The 23107-nt window shown below is 36.3% G+C and overlaps 1 protein-coding gene across 4 annotated transcripts in view; it reads right to left on the bottom strand.

Annotated features, from left to right (window-relative positions):
- TEX11 (testis expressed 11) overlaps window positions 1-23107 on the bottom strand; it is a 362363-nt gene that overhangs the window by 136553 nt on the left and 202703 nt on the right. For 3 of the 4 annotated variants that reach the window (XM_060292709.1, XM_060292708.1, XM_060292710.1), the window contains exons 14-16: window positions 19805-19956; window positions 17539-17624; window positions 11252-11389 (exon numbers count right to left, since the gene is read on the bottom strand). In XM_060292709.1, the coding sequence (XP_060148692.1) occupies window positions 11252-11389; window positions 17539-17624; window positions 19805-19956 (376 nt within the window). The remainder of the gene's footprint in view (window positions 1-11251; window positions 11390-17538; window positions 17625-19804; window positions 19957-23107) is intronic. The other variant, XM_060292711.1, reaches the window with a different exon arrangement.

The following is a 23107-nucleotide window of genomic DNA, read 5'->3' as shown; positions in this document are numbered from 1 at the left end:
AATAAATGAAATTTAAAATTCTCTAGAAGGAAGCAATACCAGAATAACTGAGGCAGAAGAACAGATAAGTGACCTGGAAGACAAAATAGTGGAAATACCTACCACAGAGCAGAACAAAGAAAAAAGAATGAAAAGAATTGAGGACAGTCTTAGAGACTTCTGGGACAACATTAAACGTACGAACATTTGAATAATACAGGTCCCAGAAGAAGAAGAGCAAAAGAAAGGGACTGAGAAAATATTTGAAAAGATTACAGTTGAAAACTTCCCTAACATGAGAAAGGAAATAGTCAACCAAGTTCTGGAAGTGCAGAAATCCCATACATGACAAATCCAAGGAGAAATACGCCAAGACACATATTAACCAAACTATCAAAAATTAAATACAAGGTAAAAATATTAGAAGCAGCAAGGGAAAAGCAACAAATAATATACAAAGGAATCCCCATAAGGTTAAAAGCTGATTTTTCAGCAGAAACTCTGCAAGCCAGAAGGGAGTGGCAGGACATATTTAAAGTGATGAGAGGAAAAAACCTACAACCAAGATTACTCTACCCAGCAAGGATCTCATTCAGCTTTGACAGAGAAATTGAAACACTTACAGACAAAGCAAAAGTTAAGAGAATTCAGCACCACCAAACGACCTTTACAACAAATCTCAAAGGAACTTCTCTAGGCAGGAAACACAAGAGAAGGAAAAGGCCTATAAAAACAAACCCAAAACACTAAAGAAAATGGTAACAGGAACATACATATCAATAATTACCTTAAATGTAAATGGATCAAATACTCCAACCAAAACACACAGACTGGCTGAATGGATAAAAAACAAGGCCTGTATATATGCTGTCTACAAGAGACCTACTTCAGACCTAGGGACACATGCAGACTGAAAGTGAGGGGATGGAAAAAGATATTCAATGCAAATGGAAATCAAAAGAAAGCTGGAGTAGCAATTCTCATATCAGACAAAATAGACTTTAAAATAAAGACTATTACAACAGACAAAGAAGGACACTACATAATGATCAAGGGATCAATCCAAGAAGAAGATATAACAATTGTAAATATTTATGCATCCAACACTGGAGCACCTCGATACATAAGGCAAATGCTAGAAGCCAAAAAAGGGGATATCGACAGTAACACAATAATCGTAGGGGACATTAACACCCCACTTTCACCAATGAATAGATCATCCAAAATGAAAAAAAACTAAGGAAATAAAAACTTTAAATGACACATTAAACAAAATGGACTTAATTGATATTTATAGGACATTCCATCAAAAACAACAGAACACACTTTCTTCTCAACTGCTCATGGAACATTCTCCAGGATAGATCACATCTTGGGTCACAAATCAAGCCTTGGTAAATTTTTAAAAACTGAAATTGTATCAAGCATCTTTTCTGACCACAAAGCAATGAAACTAGATATCAATTACAGTAAAAAAAAATCTGTAAAAAATACAAACACATGGAGGCTAAACATTACACTACTAAATAACCAAGAGATAACTGAAGAAATCAAAGAGGAAATCAAACAATACCTAGAAACAAATGACAATGAAAACACAACAACCCAAAACCTACGGGATGCAGCCAAAGCAGTTCTAAGAGGGAAGTTTATAGCAACATAATCCTACCTAAAGAAACAAGAAACATCTCAAGTAAACAACCTAACCTTACACCTAAAGCAATTACAGAAAGAAAAAAAAAAACCCAAAGTAGGCAGAAGGAAAGAAATCATAAAGATCCGAACAGAAAGAAATGAAAAAGAAATGAAGGACACTATAGCAAAGATCAATAAAACTAAAAGCTGGTTCTTTGAGAATTTAAACAAAATTGATAAATCATTAGGCAGACTCATGAAGAAAAAAAGGGAGAAGACTCAAATCAATAGAATGACAAATGAAAAGGGAGAAGTAACAACTGATACTGCAGAACAACAAAGGATCATGAGAGATTACTACAAGCAACAATATGCCAATAAAATGGACAACCTTAAAGAAATGGACAAATTCTTAGAAATGCACAAACTGCCGAGACTGAACCAGGAAGAAATAGAAAATATGAACAGACCAATCACAAGCACTGAAATTGAAACTGTGATTAAAAATCTTCCAGCAAACAAAAGCCCAGGACCAGATGGCTTCACAGGTGAATTCTATCAAACATTTATAGAAGAGCTAACACCTATCCTTCTCAAACTCTACAAAATATAGCAGAGGGAGGAGCACTCCTAAATTCATTCTACGAGGCCACCGTCACCCTGATATCAAAACCAGACAAAGATGTCACAAAAAAAGAAATCTTCAGACCAATATCACTGATGAACATAGATGAAAATATCCTCAACAAAATACTAGGAAACAGAATCCAACAGCACATTAAAAGGATCATACACCATGATCAAGTGGGGTTTATCCGAGGAATGCAAAGATTCTTCAGTAAATAGAAATCAATCAATGTGATACACCATATTAACAAACTGAAGGACAAATCCATATGTTAATCTCAATAGACGCAGAAAAAGCTTTTGACAAAATTCAACACCCATTTATGATAAAAAACTCTCCAGAAAGTAGGCATAGAGGGAACCTACCTCAACATAATAAAGGCAGTATATGACAAACCCACAGCCAACATCGTCCTCAATGGTGAAAAATTGAAACCACTTCCTCTAAAATCAGGGACAAGACAAGGATGCCCACTCTCACCACTATTATTCAACATAGCTTTGGAAGTTTTAGCCACAGCAATCAGAGAAGAAAAAGAAATTAAAGGAACCTAAATCAGAAAAGAAGAAGTAAAGCTGTCACTGTTTGCAGATGACATGATACTATACATAGAGAATTCTAAAGATGCGACCAGAAAACTACTAGAGCTAATCAATGAGTTTGGTAAAGTAGCAGGATACAAAATTAATGCACAGAAATCTCTTGCATTTCTATACTCTAAGGATGAAAAACCTGCAAGAGTAAATAAGGAAACACTCCCATTTGCCACTGCAACGAAAAGAATAAAATACCTAGGAACCAACCTACCTAAGGAGACAAAAGACCTGTATGCAGAAAGTTATAAGACTGATGAAAGAAATCAAAGATGATACAAACAGATGTAGAGATTATACCATGCTTCTGGATTGGAAGAATCAACATTGTGAAAATGACTCTACTACCCAAAGCAATCTACAGATTCAATGGAATCCCTATCAAACTACCACGGGCATTTTTCACAGAACTAGAAGAAAAAATTTCACAATTTGTTGGAAACACAAAAGACCCCAAATAGCCAGAGCAATCCTGAGAAACAAAAACGGAGCTGGAGGAATCAGACTCCCAGACATCAGACTATACTACAAAGCTACAGTAATCAAGACAGTACAGTACTGGCAAATAACCAGAAATATAGATCAATGAAACAGGATAGAAAGCCCAGGATAGAAAGCCCAGAGCCCACGCACATATGGTCACCTTATCTTTGATACAGGTAGCAAGAATATACAATGGAGAATAGACAGCGTCTTCAGTAAGTGGTGCTTGGAAAACTGGACAGCCAGTTGTAAAGAATGAAATTAGAACACTTCCTAACACCATACAAAAAATAAACACAATATGGATAAAGACCTAAATGTAAGGTCAGACACTATAAAACTCTTGGAGTAAAACAAAGGAAGAACACTCTTTGACATAAATCACAGCAAGATCCTTTTTGACTCACCTCCTAGAGAAATGGAAATAAAAATAAACAACTGTGACCTAATGAAACTTAAAAGCTTTTGCACAGCAAAGGAAACCATAAACAAGATGAAAAGACAACCCTCAGAATGGGAGAAAATATTTGCAAATGAGGCAACTGACAAAGGATTAATTTCCAAAATATACAAGCAGCTCATGTACCTCAATATCAGAACAACAAACAACCCAATCCAAAAACGGACAGAAGACCTAAATAGACATTTCTCCAAAGAAGATATACAGATTGTCAACAAACACATGAAAGGATGCTGAACATCACTAATCATTAGAGAAATGCAAATTAAAACTACAATGAGGTATCACCTCACACTGGTCAAAATGGCCACCATCAAAAAATCTACAAATAATAAATCCTGGAGAGGGTGTGGAGAAAAGGGAACACTCTTGCACTGCTGGTGGGAATGTGAATTGGTACAGCCACTATGGAGAACAGTATGGAGGTTCCTTAAAAAACTACAAATAGAACTACCATATGACCCAGCAATCCCACTACTGGGCATATACCCTGAGAAAACCATAATTCAAAAAGAGTCATATACCAAAATGTTCATTGCAGCTCTATTCACAATAGCCCAGAGATGGAAACAACCTAAGTGTCCATCATCGGATGAATGGATAAAGAAGATGTGGCACATATATACAATGGAATATTACTCAGCCCTAAAAAGCAACGAAATTGAGCTATTTGTAATGAGGTGGATGGACCTGGAGTCTGTCATACAGAGTGAAGTAAGTCAGAAAGAGAGAGACAGGTACCATATGCTAACACATATATATGGAATTTAAGAAAAAAAATGTCATGAAGAACCTAGGGGTAAGACAGGAATAAAGACACAGACCTACTAGAGAATGGACTTGAGGATATGGGGAGGGGGAAGGGGAAGCTGTGACGAAGTGAGAGAGTGGCATGGACATATATACACTACCAAGTGTAAGACAGATAGCTAGTGGGAGGCAGCCGCATAGCACAGGGAGATCAGCTCAGTGCTTTGTGACCGCCTGGAGGGGTGGGATAGGGAGGATGGGAGGGAGGGAGATGCAGGAGGGAGGAGATATGGGAACATATGTATATGTATAACTGATTCACTTTGTTATACAGCAGAAACACACCATTGTAAAGCAATTATACTCCAATAAAGATGTAAAAATAAATAAATAAACTAATGGGACCTAATGAAACTCAAAAGCTTTTGAAGAGCAACGGAAACCATAAACAAGACGAAAGACAACTCTCAGAATGGGAGAAAATATTTGCAAATGAAGCAACTGATAAAGGATCCATCTCCAAAATTTACATGCAGGTCATGCAGCTCAGTATCAAAAAAACAAACAACTCAATCCAAAAATGGGAAGAAGACCTATATAGACATTTCTCCAAAGAAGATATATAGATTGCCAACACACACATGAAAGAATGGTCAACATCACTAATCATTAGATAAATGCAAATCAAAACTAGAGTTCAGTATCACCTCACAGCAGTCAGAATGGCCATCATCAAAAAGTCTACAAACAATAAATGCTGGAGAGGGTGTGGAGAAAAGGGAACACTCTTGCACTGTTGGTGCGACCGTAAATTGATACAGCCACTATGGAGAACAATATGGAGGTTCCTTGAAAAACTAAAGATAGAACCCTCATACGACCCAGGAATCCCACTACTTGTCATATACCCTGGGAACCATAATTCAAAAAGAGTCATGTACTGCAATGTTCATTGCAGCTCTATTTACAATATCCAGGACATGAAAGCCACCTAAGTGTCCACTGACAGATGAATGGATAAAGAAGATGTGCCACATATATATAGTGCAATATTTCTCAGCCATAAAAAGAAACGAAATTGAGTTATTTGTAGTGAGGTGGATGGACCTAAAGTCTGTCATACCGAGTGAAGTAAGTCAGAAAGAGAAAACAAATATCGTATATTAACGCATATATGGAATCTAAGAAAAAAAATGTCATGAAGAACCTAGGGGTAAGACAGGAATAAAGACACAGACCTACTAGAGAATGGACTTGAGGATATGGGGAGGGGGAAGGGTAAGCTGGGACAAAGCGAGAGAATGGCATGGACATATATACACTACCAAATGTAAAATAGATAGCTAGTGGGAAGCAGCTGCATCGCACGGGGAGATCAGCTCAGTGCTTTGTGACCACCTAGAGGGGTGGGATAGGGAATTTGGGTGGGAGACGCAAGAGGGAGGGCATATGGGGATATATGCACACACATAGCTGATTCACTTTGTTATACCGCAGAAACTAACACAACCTTGTAAAGCAATTATACTAGAACAGATTTTTTTTTAATTTTAAAAATAAAGATTATGGAGGACCTTAAGTCTAAGAAATTTGGTCTTTATTTACAGGGTGCCACTGAAAATTATTGAGCAAGATACAATAATCAGTTAGATTATTCCAGTAGTCTTAGAGGTAATGAGGGCTTGGACTAGGGTAGTGAGGTAAAGATGGAAGGGGAGACAGCTGGCAAAAATATTGCAGAGGTAGAATTGACCAGATGTGGCACACGACTGAATATAGGGGGAGAAGAAGGAATCCATGAATCTAAGATTTCAGTCTTAGATAGCTGTATATACCCAAAGACAGTAGAAAAGTGGATGTGGGCTATGAGAAACATCAGGGCTATAGATATAGATTTGCATATGGAGAGCTGAACCTAAGAAAACAGTTGATGAATTTCTGTGGGGATAGTGTACAACAGAAACAAAAGAAGGGAGCAGAGAATAAACTCAACAAATGTTTACTGAAAACTTACCATGTACCAAGCATGTTCATGAGTGTTGAGGATAAAATGGAGAATGAGATAAACAGTACCTGCCCTCATCCAACATTTATTTGGGAAAAGAGACTACCAATAACATAAATAAAAAAGGAACGGTCAGAGCAATAGGATTAAGAGAGTATGTCATAAACAGAAAACAAATTAACAATTACCAAAGAGGAAGGGAGGTGGGGGAGGGATAAATTAGGAGTCTGAGATTAGCAGATACAAACTACTATACATAGAACAGATAAAACAACAAGGTCCTACTGTACAACACAGGAACTATATTCAACATCTTGTAATAAACCATAATGGGAAAGAATATGATAAAGATATATACAGATATATCTGAATCACTTTGCTGTACAGCAGAAACTAACAACACAACACTGTAAATCATCTACACTTCAATAAAAAAAAACGAGTATGTCATTAGAAGCCAAAGAGAAAGTTTCTGGAAGGAAAAAGTAGTATTATATTCTCTCGTGCTAGAGAGACCAGAGGACAAAATGGACTGAGGGAAAAAATCATTAGACTTTATCATTAAAAGGTCACTAGCGGGGATTCCCTGGTGGTACAGTGGTCAAGAATCCGCCTGCCAATGCAGGGGACACGGGTTCGAGCCCTAGTCCAGGAAGATCCCACATGCCGTGGAGCAACTAAGCCCGAGCGCCACAACTACTGACCCTGCGCTCTAGAGCCCGTTAGCCACAACTACTGAAGCACACATGCCTAGCGCCCATGCTCCGCAACAAGAGAAGCCACCGCAATGAGAAGCCCGCGCACTGCAATGAAGAGTAGCCCCTGCTCGCCGAAACTAGAGAAAGCCAGTGCCCAGCAACAAAGACCCAATGCAGCCAAAAATAAATACATTTATTAAAAAAAAGGTCACTAGTGATATTCAAAAGAGCAGTTTATAGAATCAGATGCAAAAATCATCAAAAGGGAAGTAGGTGGTGAGGCCAAAAACCTTAGAGTCATTCTTGTCTCTTTTTTTCTCTCTTATCCTACATCTGGTTTGTCAGAGAATTCTGTCAGCTTTATTTTCATATTCTATACAGAATCTGACCACTTCTCACCATCCATACTTCCTTCATCCTGGTCCATGCCACCATCATCTCTTGCCTAGATTATTTCAGTGGCCTCCTAACTGGTCTCCCTGCTTCCACCCTTGCATCCAGCTCAGTCTATTCAACACGGTGGCCAAGTGATTTTATTAAAATGCAAGTCAGATCTTGACACTCTTGTGCCCCCAAACCCTCCCACTGGCTCCCCATCTCACTTAGACTTAATGACACAAATCTTTACAATGAACTACAATGTCTTTCTTACATGATCTGTTTCCCCACTACTTCCTTGATCACATTTCCTGTTTTCCCTAATATTCCCTCTGCTCCAGCCACACTAGTCTCTTTGCTGTTCCTCAAACACCACATATATGCTCCTACCCCACACACCAGAGCCTTTGCATTTGCTGCTCCCTCTGTCTGGAATGCTCTTTTTAAAGGTATCCTCATAGCCATATCCCTCATTTCCTCAGGTCTCTACTAAAAAACTACCTTCTCACTGAGGCCCCCTCTGGCCACCTTGCCTAGAATTCCAACCCTTCACTCCTCCTCTAAAACATTTAATACTACCCTTTCCTACTTAGTTTTCTCTTTAGCACTTATCACTATCTAATATAACAGGGTCAGAAAACTGTGGCCTTTGGGCTCCATCCAGCCTACCATCTATGAATAGCTAAGTTTTACTTTTTTAAAAGGCTAAAAAAATCAAAAAAGAATACTTTACGACACAAAAAATTATATGAAATTCAAATTTCAGTGTTCCTAAATATAAAGTTTTGTTGGAACAAAGCCATGCCAATTTGTTTACATATGGTCTACGCCTACTTTCATGGTACAACAGCAGAGTTGAGTAGCTGCAAGAGAGACTGTATGGCCTAGAAAACCTAAAATATTTACTGTGTGGTTCTGCATAGAAAATTTACTGACCTCTCTAATATACCATAATATTTATCTTTTTATTGTCTGTGTCTCCTAGTAGAATATAAACTCTGTGGGGGTAGGGGGTTTTGTCTATTTGCCTAGGACAGTATTTAACATATAGTAGTAGACAGTTAATAAATATTTTTTGAATGAATGAATACTAAAAAAATATAGGCAGTAATTTTAGGTTATAAAGTTTGGTGATGAAAGGAAGGACAAACTATAATTTGGGGAGGATGACATGGTTGAAGAAAGGTTTTTGAATAAAGAAGACCTAAAAATGATTGTAGTGACAGGGGAAAGAAACAGTAGAGAGAGAAAGATAAAAGAGTTAGGGTTGAGATTTGTAGGGAAGGTCCCCTGAGAAAGTAACTTCTTTCTCAGAGATAAGGGAGAAGAAAGAATGGATAAAGAGAGAAGGTGATGAAGTTCATGTCAGTGGCTACAAGCCCAGGAAATTAGAAGATAAGGTTTTCTGCTAAAAGGAAGGATAAGGCATAGGGGCTTAGGGATAAAAAAAATGTTTTGGAATCACCAAGGATTGGTGAGGAGTATGACAGAAAGTCAACAAGAGTCAGTTTTACTTAGTGCCTATATGAAAACTATGAAATTTTAGCAGATGCAATAAATATGCTTTCACAAAATTTCTGAACAGTACTCAAGAAGATCAAGGGAAGGAGTGAAAAAAGCAGACAATAAAAATTAACAAGACTAGGTGGCAATAGCAAAATAGTAAAATATGATGAACTGCGTAACTGTTTCACCTTTCTTCATCTGTCTTAGTGCACAGTAGAGTATTCCTTACATATGGAGGTATCAAATCAATTTCTGCTAAGTTTAAGACAGGAAGGATGAAATGGAGAAATATACTAACAGTAATCAACAAGGCAATCTGGCCTTAAATGACATAATCACAAACTGAGTATACATATTAGGACCTGCCTGGTTTCCTGCTCTCTTCTTCTTCCCCTCCTTACTACTAATATCATTTGAACTCCCAATTATAGGTTCAGTCCTACACTAGGCTCTAGGACCAAACTTGACATTAGTTAGAGGAAATTTAAGAAGCAGTGCTTCAAGTCTTAGAAGACTGTATCATCTATTCACTTTGTATTCTTTTTCCGGTAATTGCATCCCAGTCTGGCTCCCTATGCCTGAGCTCCACTCTTAAAAAGAGCCTCATGTTCCTTTCACTTTAGGTTTGGAGCTCGACCTTGCTCTTTCTAGTCTATCTACACATACCCCCAGTGATGCAAAGATTTGAGTCCTGCATCTGAGTCCAAATCTCTATGATTGAAGACCTGTTCCCTGCTGATATGCTTATGTGATGCCAACTACCTATGTGTCTAACTTATGGAATCTTTCCAACACTTAAATTTCCCCCATTGCCATAATCTGATCTGCCCATTAGGATACCCTGATGCCAGCTAATTGGCTGAGTCAAAGGCAACTTGTTCATCTCTGTAACTTCAGAGACTATCACAGTATCTCATACTATGTTCTTTCTATCTTGACTAGGTGATTAGATATCCTTCCTTGGCCTGCAGATGTATCCATCCCCCCAGTTGGCATGTCTAGCTCCAGGTCCAGGTCCATCCCAATCTGCCAGGTTAATATAAATCATAGAGTTACAAAAGCCTTGTGATTACCTTCTTTACAGGTCTTTAAGTAAGCAGTAGGAAACTACCTTTCTGAAATAGGTAACAGTATTCTGAGCAGAAATATAATGAATTAAGTAACAAAATCTATGTGACATCTTCTTTTCAGGTCTTTAAGTAAACAGTAGTCAACCATCTTTCTGAAACACTTAAATGCTAGCCTGTGTAGAAATACGATGAATTAAGTAACCTTTCAACTTCTCTTTCAGGACCGTGAATTTATAACAAACAAACTAAATGGTAAATATTCTTTTGAAAGAAAATCTGAAGTATTTATTAAGGTAAACAACCCTTCAAAGTAAACAAATCTTCAAAGAAAATGTCTAAAATTACAACCCTTAATCACATATTTCCCCCTAAATTTGTTATTAAAACTTAAAAAGCAACAAAAACCTTCATATTTTACCTGGATCCATACTTGTACTTCTTGTTTTTTCTCTTACCACAAGACAATACGCCCCACCCCATTATGTGCATACTATATGATAACCAAAGGAAGAAATGTCCCAAATGCTTTGGGGGAGTATGAACGGCTCTATCCTCAAGCAAGTTTTATCCCTTTTACCTTCTAGAATTTTGTTCTGATAAGAAATCAAATGCTGAACATTTTTTTAGATTGGTTGGAAAGGCAAAAGATAACCCAGAAAGTAAAAGAACGAATTTCATCCCAGTGTTTGCTCTCACTGAATGCTTGACCCAAAAAAATGTGTAACTTAAAATTTATTCTGCTTCAAAGGACAATACTGCAGATGGTTAGCAGCAGATAACTTTGTTCATGAATTCCAATGATATATTACCTTTCAGAACAGGGTGTTAAAAATAAACAGTAAGTAATGGAATTAAGAGTCTCCAAATTTTCTCTCCTTTTGGGAAGTTCCATTCATTAATGTTTATAGTGTGCAAGTCAGGAAAATATCAATTTGACTTTGTTCTGTATGAAGTAACTCTCAGACATCCTAACCTAATAGCCAAGAAGTCACACCACTACAACCATCTCTCTGCCATTGCACATAACAACATTTGCTGCCTTTGAAAAACAAATAAATCAAAAGACCTTATCAAACTGTCCCAAATGCAGGTAACAAGCAGCCATGTTCCTCTGTAGCCTGGCAAAGTCCAGGAACGTTTGATCACATGCATAAAATCTCAGAGAACAGCAGTACCAGTGTAGGGCATCAGCATAATCTTCTACCTAAAGTTTAAAAAGAAATAACAAAATCACATAGATATTTCTATATTTGACCCTAATTGTTCCAAGTCACCTTTAGAAACAAAAAAATGGCACTGTTTACATTTTTAGGCAACCAAAACACAACATCCTCTTTAGTTGAATGCTGAATGCATTTTACTATCAGCCTTGATCAATATAAAGTTATAGATAAAGTGGTAATCGATATTCTCTCTTCTTCCCTCACATTAGAGGTTTCACGGAAACCAACAAAATTAAAAGGCAACCTATGAAATCAGAGAAAATATTTGCAGTATTTTGGGGGGGTAATATCCAAAATATATAAGAAAATACTACAACTCAGTAGCAAAAAATAAAAACAAGAACAAAAACAAAACCCGATTAAAAATGGGCAAAGGATCTGGACAGACTTTCCCAAAGAAGACATACAAATGGCCAACAGGTACATGATAAGGTGCTCAACATCACTTATCATCAGGAAAATGCAAATCAAAACCACAATGAGATATCACTTCACATCTGCTACAATGGCTAACATCAGAAAGACAAGAGATAACAAATGGTGGTGAGGATGTACAGAAAAGGGAAACCTTGTACACTGTTGGTGGGAATGTAAACTGGTATAGCCACTATGGAAAACAGTTGGAGGTTTCCTAAGAAATTAAAAATAGAACTACCATACAATCCAGTAATCCCACTTCTGTGTGGGATACCCAAAGAAAATGAAATCATTATCTCAAAGAGATAATTGTACTGCCATGTCCACTGCAGCAAGCCAAGGTATGGAAACAACCTAAGTTGTTGTTTACTGATGAATGTGGGTAAAGAAAGTACAGTACATGTATACAATGGAATATTAGCCTTAAAAAAGAATGAAATCCTGCCATTTGTGACAACATGGATGAATTTGGAGGACATTATGCTAAATGATATAAGCCAGAAAGAGAAAGACAAACATTGCATGGTATCACTTATATGTAGAATCTGAAGTAAAGAAAAAAAAGTCAAACTCATAGAAACACAGAGTAGAATGGTGTTTTCCAGGGGTTTGAGGGTGGGGGAAATGGAGAATGGTTGGTAAAAGGGTACAAACTTTCAGTTATAAGATGAAAACGGTCCGAGGATCTAATACATACATTAGATATATGGTGACTATAGTTGGTAATACTGGATTGTATAACTGAATTTTGCTAAGAGAGCAGAACTTAAATGTTCTCACCAAAAAGAAAAAAGGTAAATATGTGAGGTGATGGACGTGTTAAATAAGTCATTAGACCCCTTTCACAATGTATATGTATATCAAATTAAATCATCACATTGTACACTTTAATCATAATTTTGTCAATTATACTTCAATAAAGCCAAAAAAAATGAAATTTCACATATGGGATGAAGAGTCGGAGAGGGTGGTGAGCCACCCTAGAAAACTCAGAATATGATTTAAAAGTTATTAAAACAACGATAAAAATGTTAAAAGAGAACACCCATAATTTACCATTCGAATACAGCTATTTTCATTTTTCCACATTCCATTTTAATTTTACCCTTTTGTATTTTTATATAGTTGTAATCACACTTTATATTACAATTTCATTTTCTATTCTTTCCATTTAACTTCATTTTGTAAATATTAATCTATGTTGCTACGTAGGATAAGAAAATGTAAGATATTTTAGTAAATTTCCAGGTTTTTCACTATTTTAATTAAATGCTATGGGTGGTTTTTTTGTGTGTGTGGTTTTTTTTTTTTTTTTTTTTGCAGTACGCAGGCCTCTCACTGTTGTGGCCTCTCCCGTTGCAGAGCACAGGCTCCGGATGCGCAGGCTCAGCGGTCATGGCTCACAGGCCCAGCCACTCCGCAGCATGTGGGATCTTCCTGGACTGGGGCACGAACCTGTGTCCCCTGCATCGGCAGGCGGACTCTCAACCATTGTGCCCCCAGGGAAGCCCTAAATGCTATGTTTTTGTACAAAAATATTTTCTTACTTTTGAGGCACTTTAAAATTTTCAATGGTAAGAAGCTATTACAAAAAATCTAATAGAAATGACCTGGATAACTTTTTTTAAGATAAGAAAATTAAGATTGCTCATGCACACCAAGGTAACGTAGATGAGTCCCCTGTACCCTACCAAGAAACTTCACATTTTTCAATGAAAGACAGGAGTCATTAGTACCTAAAAGGAATAAAACTCACTCCCTACTATAAACAACTGTGCTGAGGAGGTATAACACTGCCTTTGACTATTTAGAATTAAGATTACATTCTTCTACAGTTTTGGAAGTGGGAGTTAAAAAAATTATCCTGCAAGACTGGAAAATGAGAGAAAAAAAGATTCAATACGAGAAGGGAATTCTGAAATAATTTTTTACTTGCTCAGTAAAGAAACAGAGACCCTCTAAAAGAAAATAAGAATATCATTCTATTTTGCAGCACCTTAATGTATAAAACAAGATGTTTTGATATATGTATACACTGTGAAATGACGACCACAATTAACATATCCATCCTTCTGCAATGTCTAATCTGATGTTAATACTATGCAGTATATTTTTGATCCTAGACATACTTTTCATCTCTGGAAGTTTGATTTGGGTCTTTTGTATCTTCCATGTCTCTACCTAACTTCTTGAATATATAGAATACAATTATAAGAGCTATTTTAATGTCCTCTGCTAATGTTAACTTCTATGTTAGTTTCAATTGTTGCTTCTTTTCTTCATTATAGGTTGTATTTTCCTGCCTGTTTGTATGCTTGGTAATTTATTTATTTTGCAGTATGCGGGCCTCTCACTGTTGTAGCCTCTCCCATTGCGGAGCACAGGCTCCGGACACACAGGCTCAGCGGCCATGGCTCACGGGCCCAGCCGCTCCACAGCATGTGGGATCTTCCCAAACCGGGGCATGAACCCGTGTCCCCTGCATCGGCAGGTGGACTCTCAACCACTGTGCCACCAGGGAAGCCCGGTAATTTATTATTAGATGCCAGACGTTATAAACTTTACCTTGTCGGGTGCTGGATAGTTCTGCATTCTGGTAAATATCCTTGACCTCTACTCTGGCAAGCACTTAAATTCCTTGGGACCAATTTGATCCTTTCAGGTCATACTTTTATGATTTTTCAGGTTGGTCTGGAACAGTGCTCAGTTTAGGACTAATTATTCCCCACTAGCAAAACAAGACCTTTCTGAATTCTCTACCCAATGCCCCATGAATTAGAAGTTTTCCAGTCTGGCTGGTATGAACAGGTTCTATTCCCAGACCTGTGTGAGTGCCAGGCACTGTTCTAATACTTTTAGATGGTGACTCATCTGGCTCTAGGTATTTTCATCCCATATTATCTTGATCAGTACTCCACTAAACACTTGAGAAGGATTCTCTGATTGTGGAGTTCTCTTTCTTGCTCTGTTCTCCTCTCTGATACTCTGTCCTATGAATTCTAGCTACATCAGTCTTCCCAGACTCTCAGCTCCAACTCCTCAAATTAGGAAGCCTGCTAGGATCCACTTCAGTTTCTTTCCTTTTTTTTTTCCAACATCTTTATTGGAGTATAATTGCTTTACAATGGTTAGTTTCTGATGTATAACAAAGTGAATCAGCTATATGTATACATATATCCCCATATCCCCTCCCTCTTGCAACTCCCTCCCACCCTCCCTATCCCACTCCTCTCGGTGGTTACATAGCACCGAGCTGATCTCCCCGAGTGATGTACCTCCTTCCCACTAGCTATCTATTTTACATTTAGTAGTGTATATATGTCAATGCCACTCTCTCACTTTGCCCCAGCTTACCCTTCCCTGTCCCCGTGTCCTCAAGTCCACATTCTCTACATCTGTGTCTTTATTCCTGTCCTGCCCCTAGGTTCTTCAGAACCATTTTTTTTTTAGATTCCATATATATGTGTTAGCATATGGTATTGGTTATCCTCTTTGACTTACGTCACTCTGTATGACAGACTCCAGGTCCATCCACCTCACTACAAATAACTCAACTTTCTTTTTATGGCTGAGTAATATTACATTGTATATATGAGCCATATCTTCTTTATCCATTCATCTGTCAATGGACACTTAGGTTGTTTCCATGTCCTGGCTACTGTAAATAGACCTGCAACGAACATTGTGGTACGTGACTCTTTTTGAATTATGGTTTTCTCAGCGTATATGCCCTCGAGTGGGATTGCTGGGTCATATGGTAGTTCTATTTTTAGTTTAAGCAACCTCCATACGGTTCTCCATAGTGGCTGTATCAATTTACATTCCCACCAACAGTGCAAGAGGGTTCCCTTTTCTCCACACCCTCTCCAACATTTATTGTTTGTAGATTTTTTGATGATGGCCATTCTGACTGGTGTGAGGTGATACCTCATTGTAGCTTTCATTGGCATTTCTCTAATGATTAGTGATGTTGAGCATCCTTTCATGTATTTGTTGGCAATCTGTACATCTTCTTTGGAGAAATGTCTATTTAGGTCTTCTGCCCCTTTTTGGATTGGGCTGTTTGTGTTTTTGATATTGAGGTGCATGAGCTGCTTGTATATTTTGGAGATTAATCCTTTGTCAGTTGCTTCATTTGCAAATATTTTCTCCCATTCTAACGGTTGTCTTTTCATCTTGTTTATGCTTTCCTTTGCTGTGCAAAAGCTTCGAAGTTTCATTAGGTCCTATTTGTTTATTTTTGTTTTTATTTCCATTTCTCTAGGAGGTGGGTCAAAAATGATCTTACTGTGATTTATGTCATAGTCCACTTCAGTTTCTAATCCTATGCTACAGCCTGGAAACTCAAGGTAGTAAGCTGAACAACTGCAGTGCTCACCTTGTTTATTTCCTATCTACCAGAGATCACTCTCCATTGCCTAATGTCCAGTGTCTTGAAAACCATTTTTTCATGTGTTTTGTCTTGATTTTTTGGAGTGAGGGAGAGGGAGCAAGGTGTTATTCAGGCAAGGACATCAACCAGGTCTCTTACATTTTGGTTGGAAGTGGAAATCCACTAAAACAGTACGTCCTTTCTTACACATACACACACAAATGCATATGGATTAGAAGGCAATATATAAAATTTTAAGAGTGATTGGATTAAGAATAACTATTCTTTTTAAAAAACTTATCTGTGGTTTCAAATTTTCTACAGTAAACCTGGACTGTTTTGTATAAAGAAAAAATATTACTACCTTTTTTTTCATTTTTATTACACCACAATGTTTTTAAAAGGTTTTTTTTAAGAGCAGTTTTGGGATCACAGCAAAAGTGAGAGGAATGTACAGATATCTGCTAGATACCTCCTGACCCAACATCCTCTACCAGAATGGTGTATTTGTTACAACTGATGAACTTACATTAGGGTTCACTCTTGGTGTTGTACATTCTATGGATTTAGACAAATGGATAATGACATGCGTCCATCATTATAGTATCATTCAAAGTATTTTCACTGCCCTAAAAATCCTCTGTGCTCCATACCTCAATTTTTAAAGGAAATAAAACCCTCTTTCTTGCTCCTCATGTTAAAATAAATTATACTTTCCTATATCTTAATATCAGTGATGTCATTTCCCTACACTGTAAACTCCCAATGGGGATGAATCACATCTTAGTATCTTTATTTTTAGTTTATTTTTTAAAAAATAAATAAGTTACTTTATTTATTTTTGGCTGCGGTGAGTCTTTGTTGCTGCATGTGGGCTTTCTCTAGTTGCGGCGAGTGGGGGCTACTCTTCATTGTGGCGTGCGGGCTTCTCATTGTGGTGGCTTCTCTTGTTGCAGAGCACGGGCTCTAGGCACGTGGGCTCAGCAGTTGTGGCTCGTGGGCTCTAGAGTGCAGGCTCAGTAGTTGAGGAGCATGGGCTTAGTTGCTTCCGCGGCACGTGGGATTTTCCTGGACCAGGGATCAAACCCGTGTCCCCTCCATTGGCAGGCGGATTCTTAACCACTGCGCCACCAGGGAAGTCCACATCTTAGAATTTTTAAATAAATTCTTGTCCAATGCACATTAAAATTCTACATTATAAATATTTAATAAATAGACAGTACCTAAGCAGAAAGAGATTATTAAAGTACTTAATGCTCTATGATTTTTATAGTGAATACATTGTTTTATTTGTTGGGGTGAAGAAAGAATATAAAGAATGAAAATAGATTATTCCCAAACCTGAAAACTTTGGGCAGCTTTTTTCCATAGAATGTTGTGTAAACAGCCTACTAATTCTGTTGTCAGTTGTCTTCCTGTTTGGTGACCTGAAAAAAAAAAAAACCAAGTTCTAAAAACAAGAATCAAGATCTATTACATTAAATAAAGAGCACTAACTGTGCTCTTCAGAACCTATACTCTTTAAGTAATGGCTACAAACACAATCACATTCAGACAGGTTTTCATCATCAATTTTAGATTTACTAGCAAAATTGATTATGCAATACAATCAGAGTTTGCTAGAATCACTGTAGTAATTCGCCCATCAATCTGTAATAGTTTTCCAGCCTAGTCTCTTTTTAACGTATTTTCTAAGTTCCAAATTTGATCACCATCTGGTGCCTTAATGTTATTATCAATGAACAGACAGCAATGCTAGAAATCATTAATAAGAAGTGTTTATACTATTACGTACTAACTAGATCAGATCAAGTTCCCAAGAAAGGCCAATTATACCTTAAAGCCTTTGTAAAATACTTTAAGACCACGTTTACACATAAACTCTATTACTTTAAATTGTAACTCATGTCTGATTGTTTCTGGTCTAGACATTTACAGGGTTCAAATACATTATCACACACTAAGGTAAAGTTTAAGCTATAATAGAATTCTATATCCCTTTCACTTCCACCCCTTTGGCACTATCAATTTCCATGAAAGTCTTGATTAGAAAACTGAGAGTCTCTGACCCCTCAGCAGACATAGTTTGTTCCATGACTTAGTTAAAAATACTCACATGAGAGTAAAAAGCTACATAAAGCTTGTGTGTTAAAATATTATCATACTTTGAAAGTGTAAGTGTATAATTAGATATAACAATATAACTTGGGTTAACTGTAATCTTAGAAAATTAGTTATTCTGGATAGCAAAGTTTTCTAGTTACATGGCAGTTTACTTTCATTAAACATAAAATAATTTTTTATTTTAAAAAGTCTAAATCATTTAAAGTTCTTAATTTTTCTAAAAATTATGTTTTATGAATTATGTTTTTCTAAACATACATTCTAGTTTTCTGAAGCACAGTTTAACTTTTGCTTGACTATTCAAGGTCAACACTGACAACTATTGTATTTTACTGTACTGATAGTATATCATAATGATGCCTTCAGTAATTATTATGTAGTACAGATTATTATACTTTTTTAAATACTTGAAATTGTTTTATATAATTTATAAGGTTTTTCCCTCCCTTGTGATCGGGTTATCTGTATATTTCCCTGTAGGTCCTTTCTCCCTTTATAATATGCTACCATTAAAATGCTGAGGGTTGGAAAACCAGATAACCAAGCTTAACAACACTGGGTCTAAAAATAACTGGATTCTTAGTGAGGATATGGAGGAAGGGTGTCATCAGTAAAATACAGTTCATAGAATCTAGAGTTCAAAAGACCCTTAGAGATTATCTAGTCAAAAGATTTCCTTTAAAAAAATCAATGACTTTGTTTTTATAAAAACATGATACATACTTATAAAAATTCAAGCAATCTGGTAAAAAACAAAGAAAGCAATAAATCACCTAAACTGCCACCACTCAGAATAAATTCCAGTGTTAACATTAGTGACTATCATTCCAGTTATATCTCTATATATGTATAGAGTAGGAAAGACAGATCAGGGCAAGAATTTTCTAATAAAGGGATCATACTCTCTGTGTTCTTCAGGGTATAGGGTTCTACAGAGAGATGGGGGATTAATGTAATGCTGAGATCTGGCTCTACATCTCTGCTTTAACCACAGCAACTCTAGTCTATTTTATTGGGGGCAGGGTTCATATACAATTGCATCACAAAAGGATGCTGCTGCTGCTGCTAAAAAGAAGTTAAAAAGTAGGAATGTAGTTCACAACCTTCATTTTATAGTTGGAAAAAGATCCAGAGATATTACTGACTTGCCTGAAGGTACACAGCTAATTTGAGATCAAACTGAAACATGAAATTAGGCTTATAATCTCACAATTTTCCATTACACATGAGGTTTAAGCTCAGAGGTTTGTCTGTTTTTGTTGACGTTTTGTTATCTTTGTTTAGCTTTCATTCTAGCTTGCCAAATATGTGGAATCTGGATAGGTGAGTTGTTATAGTCAAAGGGTATTAAGGAGAAAAAAAAAGGAAGTGAGAGAAAGGAAAAAATCTGTTGACCTGAGGATTTTGCTACTGTTCTGACCTCCATCTTAGAACTACATGCATATTAACACCTTTCTAAAACACCTGCAGAAATCCTACTGACCTATAATGATTTCTTCAATCTTCTCCGTGGCAAGCAATTCTTCCTTCCTTTGTAAAAGCATTTCAACATGGAACAGTAGAGCTTTACCAATATTTTCTGATGACTTAAAATGTTCACAGATAATCTTCAGGAAATAAGACCCAAGAGATTCTCTGTTCAATGAGACACAATTTTAAGTGGTGTGAATAAAATAACATTTTTAATTAACAAGGTGAAAGTTTGTTTGAGTATGAGCAAAACAGACAAGATAAAACTATATCTGAACTTAGTTAATATCATTAAATGTCTAAATAAGCCTATTGGTTAACAGTAAATAATTTAATTCAATTTGTTTAATTTATCAAGCCACAAACATTTTCTTTTTATGAACACATAGAGTCAGATAATCATTTCTCTACTAATATCTAATTGGTTCTTTTTCTCCAAAACTTACGTCAGTTTATAAATATTGGAACATGAGATCCATAAAGTGAAGATACATAAACTGACATTACAAATTTATCAGTCCCTGTTCATGAGAACTTTTATACTTTCTTAGCAACTTTCAAATATACCATACAGCACTGTTTACTATAGTCATCATGTACATTACATCCCCAGTATTTATTTATGTTATAACTGGAAGTTTCTACCTTTTGACCACCATTTCAAGTCATTATGCTGTATAGCTTAAATTTATACAGTGCTGAATGTCAATTATATCTCAATAAAAGTGAAAGAAGAAAAAGAAATTTACCAATTCCCTCTGCCAACAATTCTTTTAAAAATTTATTTATGCTTATTACACAAATAATATACCAGTAGATAATGATTATTTTAAATGCAAACAGCTCATGGATTGGAAGACTTAATATTGTTAAGATGGCAATACTCCCAAAGTGATCTACAGATGTAATGCAATCCCTATGAAAATCCCACTGACATTTTTTGCAGAAATGAAAAACTCCATCCTAAAAATAAAACAGAATATCAAGGTACCCAGAAGAGCCAAAACAATCCTGAAACAGAAGAACAAAGCTGGAGGACTCATACTTCATGACATCAAAATTTACTACAAAGATACAGTAATCAAAATAATGTGGTACTGGCATAAAGACACAAATACACCAATGGAATAGAAGAGAGTCTAGAAATAAATTCTCACATATATGGTCAAATGATTTTCGACAAAGGTGCCAAGAGCATTCCATGGAGGAAAAAAAACTGTCTTGTCAATAAACGGTGCAGGGACAACTGGATATCCATAAGCAAAAGAATGAAATTGGACTTTTACCTTACACCATATACAAAAATGAACTCCAAACGGATCAAAGACCTAAATGGAAGAGCTAAAATATAAAACTTTTAGAAGAAAATATAAGGGAAAAATCTTTACAACACTGGATTTGGCAATGATTTCTTTGATATGACACCAAAAGCACAAGTAACAAAAGTAAAAATAAACTGGACTACGTCAAAATTTTAAAATTTTGTGTATAAAAGAACACAATCAACAGAGTTGAAAAGGCAACCTATGAAATGGGAGAAAATATTTGCAAATCATACGTCTGATACAGAGTTAATATCCAGATATATAAGGAACCCCTAAAACTCAACAATGAAAAATCAACTGACTTAAAAATGGGCAAAGGGCTTGAATAGACATTTTTCCAAAGAAGATTATACAACTGGCAAAAATCACATGAAATACTTGACATCACTAATCATTAGGGAAATGCAAATCAAAGCCACAATGAGATATACCTCACACCCATTAGGATGGCTACTGTCACAGAAACAAAAAATAACAAGTGTTGGCAAGAATGTGGGAATACTGGAAACCTGTGCACTGTTGCTGGGAATGTAAAATGGTGCAACTACTATGGAAAACAGTATGGTGATTCCTTTAAAAAATTAAAAACAGAATTTCCATATGATCTACTAATTCTACTTCTGGGTATAAACCCAAAATAACTGAACGCAGGGTCTCAAAGAAATATTTTTACACCCACTCGCATAGCAGTATTATTCACGATAGCCAAAAGGTGCAAGTAATACAAGTCTCCATCGATGGATGAATGGATTTAAAAAAATGCAGTATATACACACAGTGGAATGTTATTCAGCCTTTCAGAAGGAGGAAATTCTGACACATGCTACAACACTGATGAACCTTGAGGACACTATGCTAAATGAAATAGTAACAAAAGGAAAAATAGTGTATGATCTCACTAATATGAGGTACTTACAGTAGTCAAATTAATAGAGACGGCAAGTAGAACGGTGTATGCCAGGGACTGGGAAAGGGGAGAATAGGGACTTGCTGCTTAATGGGTGCAAAGTTTTAAATGTGCAAGACGAAAATAGCTCTGGAGTTTGGTTAACATACTTAACACTATGAATGTTAATTGTAACAAACTTAACAATGTGAATGTACTTAACACTGATGAACTGTACACTTAAAAACAGTTAACATGGTATGTTTTATGCTTTGTATATTTTACCACAATTTAAAACTTCAAAAAATTTTTAATTAAAAAATGAAAATATCACAAATCGGTGTTGAGCTTTTCTGCATCTACTGAAATGATCATATGGTTTTTATTCTTCAATTTGTTAATGTGGTGTATCACACTGATTGATTTGCATATACTGACGAATCCTTGCATCCCTGAGATAAATCCCACTTGATCAAGGTGTATGATCCTTTTAATGTGTTGTTGGATTCAGTGTGCTAGTATTTTGTTGAGGATTTTAGCATCTCTATTCATCAGTGATACTGGCCTGTAATTTCCTTTTTTGGGGATATCTTTGTCTCATTTTGGTATCAGGGTGATGGTGGCCTCATAAAATGAGCTTGGGAGTGTTCCTTCCTCTGCAAATTTTTGGAAGAGTTTCAGAAGAGTAGGTGTTAACTCTTCTATAAATGTCTCATAGAATTTGCCTGTGAAGCCATCTGATCTTGGACTTTTGTTTGTTTTAAGACTTTTAATCACAGCTTCAATTTCAGTACTTGTGACTGGTCTGTTCATATTTTCTATTTCTTCCTGGCTCAGACCTGGACGGTTGTATCTTTCTAAGAATTTGTCCATTTCTTCTGGTTGTCCATTTTATTGGCATATAGTTGCTTGTAGTAATCTCTCATGATCCTTTGTATTTCTGTGGTATCTGTTATAACATTTCCTTTTTCATTTCTAATTTTATTGATTTAATTCCTCTCCCTCTTTTTCTTGATGAGTCCAGCTAAAGGTTTATAAATTTTGTTCATCTTCTCAAAGAACCAGCTTTCAGTTTCATTAATCGTTGCTGTTATTGTCTTCATCT

The sequence above is a fragment of the Globicephala melas genome, chromosome X (assembly GCF_963455315.2).
Source record: "Globicephala melas chromosome X, mGloMel1.2, whole genome shotgun sequence".
Taxonomy (NCBI): domain Eukaryota; kingdom Metazoa; phylum Chordata; class Mammalia; order Artiodactyla; family Delphinidae; genus Globicephala; species Globicephala melas.
This window is presented reverse-complemented; position numbering and strand designations above follow the sequence as displayed.